This window comes from Netta rufina (genome assembly GCF_964035555.1).
Source record: "Netta rufina genome assembly, chromosome: 2".
Lineage (NCBI taxonomy): Eukaryota > Metazoa > Chordata > Aves > Anseriformes > Anatidae > Netta > Netta rufina.
The window spans coordinates 23,335,517-23,342,845 of NC_140124.1; the positions used below are offsets into that span (position 1 = coordinate 23,335,517).

The following is a 7,329-nucleotide window of genomic DNA, read 5'->3' on the forward strand; positions in this document are numbered from 1 at the left end:
TAAAGTACAGGAGGAGAAAATACAACAAAGAAAGTCAAATGGTGTTCGATAATGAGAGTGCTGATGTTGCCATTAATGTTGATGGAAATCCACCTTATGTCCTTTCCCCCACCAATGTTTGGACATAGTATTAGCATTAATATCTCTGAATACTTCACAAAATCATTTATTGTGGAATAATATAAAGGTAAAATAAAATTTGCTCTTTAACCTACACACACACATGAAGCAAGCAGAATACTGCCTTTTCTGCTACAAAGGCTGATTCTGCAGATGTTATGGGTGGAAGTGTCTTATGAGTGGCACTCTTTTACCAAACATGTATTGCCAAATGCGTGTTCTATTTTAATTTGGTTACTTAATTAATACAACCGTGTTTTTATTTATTTTCTTACAGCATCACTGGAAGTGGACCAATGCTTAAAGCCCCCAGATTAATCATGGAAAAGCAGCAGTCGCCAGATGGAGTTTTCCTATACAAGGGTGGCACGGTCACAGCTGGTCCTCAAAGCACCACTGCAAGTGAAGGACAAGGTTTCTCCAGCAGTATACTAGAGAAACAGCAGCTTATCATAAGCAGGCACCATTCACCTACTGAAAGGTGCCATGTGCTTCGAAATCAAGTCTCACATGTGTTCCCAGATAGCACCAATGCTTCTCAAAGGGCAGGGGTGTCTTTCTCATTTTCTAAAAAAGCCCCTTTGAAGCTTGAGTCCTCAGCATCAGTCTTTAGTGAGAACTCTGAAGAAGGAAATGATTGTAGTGAATCTCCCAACCATAAAACAAAGCAAGCTCTTGAGGGCTGTCGTTCTGGCACACTTTTGGAAGAGGATATAAAAACAGGCCTGGACAAAGGGCCATCTATTCCACAAGACCAAATGGATAACGGTGCACCAAGTCATGGAGCTGTGAAACTTAAAATGCTAAAAGAAAATGATAAAAGTAGCGATAGAGTAATAGAAGAAAAGGTCAGTGTTCATCCTTCATTTTCCAAAATCAAAATACAGCTTTCAAATTTGGATTTTTCAGGTTCACTTAGAGAAACAGATCAAGAGAGTAAACTGAATGAGTCTGAGCAATTGTTGGAAACTCTTTTTTCACCTTCATGCCAAGCTAACAGTTTTTGTATACAGCCAAACACCTCCAAGCACAGCAATGCCCAACTGTCTGACCAGTTACCTGAGCTCCCACAACAGCAGCCAGTGCCTGAGCTGACATTTTCAAGCAACGTTAATGACAGTCCTGGGGTGGTAAAGAGGGAAAGATCTTTGGAGGTTTCAGAAACCACAAATGGAAATACAGAATTGCATTCTAGAGAGACTGTGGTTAAAGAGGCTAAGCCCCAGGAATTGCCTTTTCTCCATGTAGTGAGCAAAGATGGCAGCACTGCTCTGCAGTGGCCCACAGAATTACTTTTGTTTACAAAAACTGAGCCCTGTATTTCATACGGCTGTAATCCATTGTATTTTGACTTCAGACTCTCTTTAAATCACAGAGATGGTAAACAGCATGAAACAAACAAAGAAGGCTGTAAAGAGTACTCTATAAATAAGACTGCAGATGAAAATGAAGCCTCAGGTTTAATAAAACATAAGCAAATGTCAAATGAACAAGATAATCAGTTGTTGAAACCAAAGAAGATGAAAGGTTCCCTAAATCCAAGAAAGGCCAAGCAAAAAGCTGAGTCAGACATAGGGAAAGAAATAAACAAAAATGGTCAAAAGTATATTTCAGATTATTTGAATGAAAATATACCCAAAGTGCCTGCTTACCTTGATGTCTCACAAAAGGATTATATGACAGAAAAAGGTCTTCATACAACACCACAGAAAAGATCTTTAAAGCATCATTTCCATAGCTGTGAAAGAAAAAAACAGAGCATTAGAAACGAAAGCATTTCCTTTTCTGCTTTTATGTCTAGGATTAGAAAGACTAAAGCTGCAAAATGTCGTTTAATTTATTCTGAAGAAAATCACGAAAACCAAAATGACTGCAGATCCATTCAAGATGTGGCCAGCTGCAGCAGTGACATAAGTGACAGTGGAAAAGATTCTAGTGGAAGTTTCCTTAGTTATAAATCTGGTTCGAACAGCAGGTATTCAGAAAATGAAGAAAGTGGAAGTTTTACAAGATGCTGGAGATTTCCATCTCCTCAAAAGTCCTCCTCTGACAGACATTCCAACTATTCTGACACTTCAGTTAGCAGTACAAGTACTTATATGAGCAGTTCCTCTAGTCCCACATCAAATAATCACAGCAGAAATCATTTGTTTTTTTGTTGCAAAAGGAAAAGCAAGACAGCTGAAAGGCACAAATGTAAACACAGAAAGCACAACTGTATTTTTACTTCTGATGATGCATATGATAATTATCTTTGCCATGTTAGAAGTCACAGAAGTAGAAATTGCACACAGAAGGGCACAATTAAATATCAAACATGTTCAAGACATAAAGTTTTACACCGCAGTGATAGATCTAAACACAGCAAATGTAGACACCAGCATTTTGGCAGAGTGCACAGTAGAAGTAGAAGCTACAATGGCTCCAAAAGTTCTTCCACCACAGAATCAAGAAGCAGCGAGAGCTCATCTAGCAGCAGAATATCAAGAGGTAGTAGCACAGGGTTCTTCCCAAAAGAGACTGATAACTGTGAGAATAAAACAAAAGAGGATGCAGAAAGAGATTCTAACACCAAAAGAGGAAATGATGGAATTACACATTATGAATTTCTGAATGTAAACAGCCAGACAAAAAACTTTGATACCCGCTCTTCTGAAACCTTGGAAAAAGACATATGTGGAAAAAGAAAGTCACTGACAGCCAAGTTATTGTTGGAAAGAGTGCAGTCCAAGAAAACCCAAGAACAAATGCGTGATTCAGAGAGATTTTCAAACATTTCTGGTATGGAATTAAAGGATCTTTCACGAAGTCACTTTGCAGTTCAGTTTTCATCATCGGTAGGTGACACAGCAATGTTATCTTTGCCAGAGAAACTGCTAAGCACAGGTAAAAATGACATAGGTCAAAATGAAAGTCCATTGGAATGCAGTGTGAAAAGAAACAAATCTGAAGCTTCAGAGATAACCAATGTTGCTTGTTCAATGGGGACTGATTATGATCATTGTCTTTTTAAAGACATCATTCAAATAGGAACGGGCTATCAGAGCCCGAGCGTAAAAAGAAGCACAGCAATAAAGGAAAAATCCAATCTCTTCGTTAATGAAGTACAACCCTTTATACAAAGCTGTGACCCAGTACCAAATGATTTCCCTGGTGCTTTTTCCTCTAAAAGATATTCTGTTGTTGCTAATTCAACAGAGACCAAAGAAGAACTACATGATGTAAACATGGACTCTAACCAGGCAGAAGGCAGTTCAGACTCTCTTTGTGATAATGCTATGCAGAACTACAATGACACAGTAAATGAATTGGAAGTGTACACTAAATCCATCTCCCCTCCTTTCACACAGCAGCCTATAACATTCTCACCAGAAGAAGTAGACAAATACAGGTTGCTACAGCTGCAAGCCCAGCAGCATATGCAGAAACAACTTCTGTCAAAACACCTGAAAGTTTTGCCTGCCCCAGGACCAGCTGCCTTCTCTGCAACACCAGCAGTTCCCACCATCCCTGTTCAGCAGCATGCTACTGTCACCACCATCCACCATACACTGTTGCAACGTTTTGCTGTTTCAGCATCTGTACATCCCCATGGTGGCCATCTCTCCCTGGCACACCTCCATCCCCTCTCTCAGGCACATTTCACCCCTATATCACTTTCTCCATTAGCACCAGCCCTCATTCCTGCCCACCCTGCTCTGCTGGCAGGACAGCCATTGCACTTGGTCTCCACCACCCCTACTCACCTTTCCCCACTGAACTTCCCCATACTGCCACATGCTGCTTACATCCCAGCCTTATTTACACCACACATGAATGCAGCCACACCTCCTGCTATACACCCAAATCCCATTGTTCATCCGTTATTCCAAGGTCAAGATCCCCATCATCATTCTTGCTCTAGCCAGACCCAACATTTACCTACAATAAAAGAAATTTTTGGTGTTTCTAGTTATTTAAACTAGCCCAAACAATTGCACCATGGCTCCAGAAACAAATTTAAAGAAAAAAGATATCCAGTGTTCAATCATGTATCTGAGGGGAAATCTACTGTTTTACTGTACACAATGGCAAATATTTTAAAGTAAAAGTGTTTTCTGACTGCATATGAATGTTGATTTGTTTCTCATATCACAGTATAAAAGCAGTTATAAACCTTTCCTGATACCATCTCAAGAAATACAGGGTCCAGCTAATGTCATTCTGCAGAAAGTTTAGAAAGAATACACTGAAGTGAAGCCTGTGAGTGTCAGTAGGATCACATCAACCAGGCAGAACGGGACAAAGAACATCAACAATGACAGGTGATTTTCAAGTAATACAATTTAAGGTAGTACAATCTTGACACATCTCAAAGGCTTGCTTTTATGAACATGTAAACGGAATGTTGTAATGCTTGATCTGTTTAAGGCCTTTCAGAATGAGCCAAAAAAATAGAACTTGGGACCCCGTGTACCTGGTTCTCTTTCCCAGCCATAATTTGGAGATTCTCATAATGGCAGGTGATGAGTTAACATTGGAGGAACAGGGTCATCACAACATCTCAAAGTTACTTTAGTGATCTTATTGCTGGGATATGATACTTGGACTGTAGTCTGGCCACAAACACATAACAAAAATATTTCCTTAGTGTAGGGGGTTCTTTGCTGGCACAGACTGATAATTTTCTCCCTAGCCAGGCTTCCAAGAAGGCAGGAGAGGGAAAATGATGAAACCAAGTTCTCTGGCATTGCCTGCTGTGGCTGTTGCACAAGGTATGTCAGGTTTGGGAACAGCAGCCCAGAATTTCTATTAGTTGGTTCTATTAGATAGTGTTGGCCTTGAACCTTGGACGTCACTGGCCCACAAGGTAATTCTTTCTTGCCAACGAAGCACTGACATGCTGGAGAGAGTCTTGCCCAAAGTACATGTAAATATATTTCACCCTTTTCACAGATAACATTATCTGGTTTTACAAAATCACAATGAAATTCATAAAAATACAGAAGTAAAATTTTGAGCAGAAACTGGTTTTCCAAGTCAAGTCTCATGAACAAGCATGTCACAGTTCTCATAAGTACAAGGTATACTGAATATAAGCAAACATGACAAGTTTCTAGCATGGCTTCCCAAATTTTGAATTTGCAAACTGAAGTCTTGCTTGCATCTAACCTTCAGGGTAATGCGTAGTTGAAATCTCTAGAAATAAGTGTGTTTCTGGAAATAGGTGAGGGCTTCAGCATCTCTTTGAATGGCATACTTTGGATATTTTTATAATGTTACTAACAAAACATGGGATATTTAGCAAGAAATTAAGATCATAATTGTGGCTAGACTATGGACCTGCCTCCCAATATAATTGGACATTGAAGTGTCTGACAGACAATACCTGTTTATTTGGATTTGAAACATCTGAAATAATTTCAATTCATTTGCAATGATGTAATGAACAATTACTAATATATTTCAGAATTGATATAAACCACATTGTAAATGTTTGGAGGATTTTATTCCATTATATTCAGCTATCTGAAGAAGCTGAGAATTGCAATTAGGCTCAGTATTTAAAATACAACTTAGGACCAATTTTCTGACTTAGTTTTAATCAAACTAAATTGATCCATTGCAGTAAAATAGAAGTGTTTTAATTTCTAAAAGCAGCTGCTTCAGCATAAACTGGTATTATGCCAAATTTTTTGAATGTGTTTACAAATTGCAATAGCTTGCTTTGTAGTTGATTTTCAAAGTCAAAGTTTCTTTGGTTGCTTAACATTTTAGCCATCAAAGAAAAACTGTTCGAAAAAAAATCTGGAGACTAAATAGAAGCAAAATATTTTGTAATGAAAAATAGGCTGGTGAAACCAGATCCTATCAAATGTCTTTTGGTTGCATTCCCAGCTGATTTATTCATTTAATTAACAAAATTGGTTCATGATAATTTGGAGTTACTTATCTTTATGGTTTAATTTTTCTTATTTTAATCGTAGGGATTTTTTTAAATTTGAAATTATTGTTTCATAATTAAGAAAGTCAGATATGTGTTGTTTTGTTTTGTTTTGTTTTGTTTTAACGTAAAAAATACATATCTCCAAGGTTTTAAAATTCTATTTTTTATTTTTTGCTGAAAATCTGAATTTACATATTATTTACATACTTTTGAAATCTGTTTTCTGTTAATCAAATATTGCTCACTGAATACAACTTATCAGCTCTGAAAATTAGTACTCAGAATGAATTCATTCATCTCAGAGTGAATTCATACTCTCAGAGGATCATTTGGAAAAAACAGTTATAATTCTGTAGAAACAGTGTAGAACACAGTCAACCTGTCTTCTAGAAAAAGCTGACTAAACTGCACAACCTCTACCACCAGTTCAGGGCTAATACCAACCTCAAAGATGCATTTCAAACCACAAAAAAAATAAAAAAATAAAAAAAAAATAAAATAAAAAGTCAATTTGCTGGCACAATTTCTCTCCCATTCAAGATAAACTGACATTTTTTATTGTCTGTACTAGTACGTTTGGATCATAAATGGTTAACACTGAGAGGAAAAAAGTGATAAGGAAATCAGACTGTTCTCATATTTAATACATATTTTTCGTTATTTTTTCTTGCAGATAAGATTACTATTGTAGAAATTCCTACAGCAAAAAAACTCATCAACATCCTAATAAGTAGATCATTTATGGGAAGCATACACATTACCCTTAATGTATGCAAAATACAATGGGATTCTAGGACAGAACCAGATCATAGGATATCCACTGATCATTATGTATACCAGCAAGGATGATCTGGTAAGGCAAATGAATAGAAAATAAAAATTGAATTTAATTCATGGAACAATAGGAATTAGGATTTTGATAGGTGTAGAGGGGAAAAAAAAAAAAAAAAAAAGAGGTTAAGTGACTGAAACAACTCGATATTAAAACAGCAGTCATTGACTATCAATGAATAGAATGTCCAATTTCTTAGTACACAGAAGGGATTTTCTTGGAGAAATGTAATAAAATTATCAGCACAGCTGAGATTATGTCTTTGCTCTACTTGCTGACATTTTATTTTTCATCAGTAATATTCTTTAAACATGCATCATGTTTATTATTAAAAGCGTAATTGAGCCTGATGGATGGAGCCATGATACAATTCTGATTTTAGTTATACTAACTTTTAAAAGAGTTACAGAATCCTTGTGGTAGAGATATATACACTCAAAGTTAAATAACT

General features: G+C 37.0%; 1 protein-coding gene across 1 annotated transcript in view; it reads left to right on the forward strand.

The window, feature by feature from the left end:
* The window catches only part of ZNF804B (zinc finger protein 804B), a gene marked incomplete at its 3' end in the record, with an annotated part of 237,160 nt that extends 233,075 nt beyond the window's left edge, over window positions 1-4,085 (forward strand). The window contains exon 4 of the mRNA XM_084306940.1: window positions 398-4,085. Coding sequence (XP_084163066.1) covers window positions 398-4,085 — 3,688 coding nt within the window. The remainder of the gene's footprint in view (window positions 1-397) is intronic.
* Between the last annotated feature and the right edge of the window lie 3,244 nt (window positions 4,086-7,329).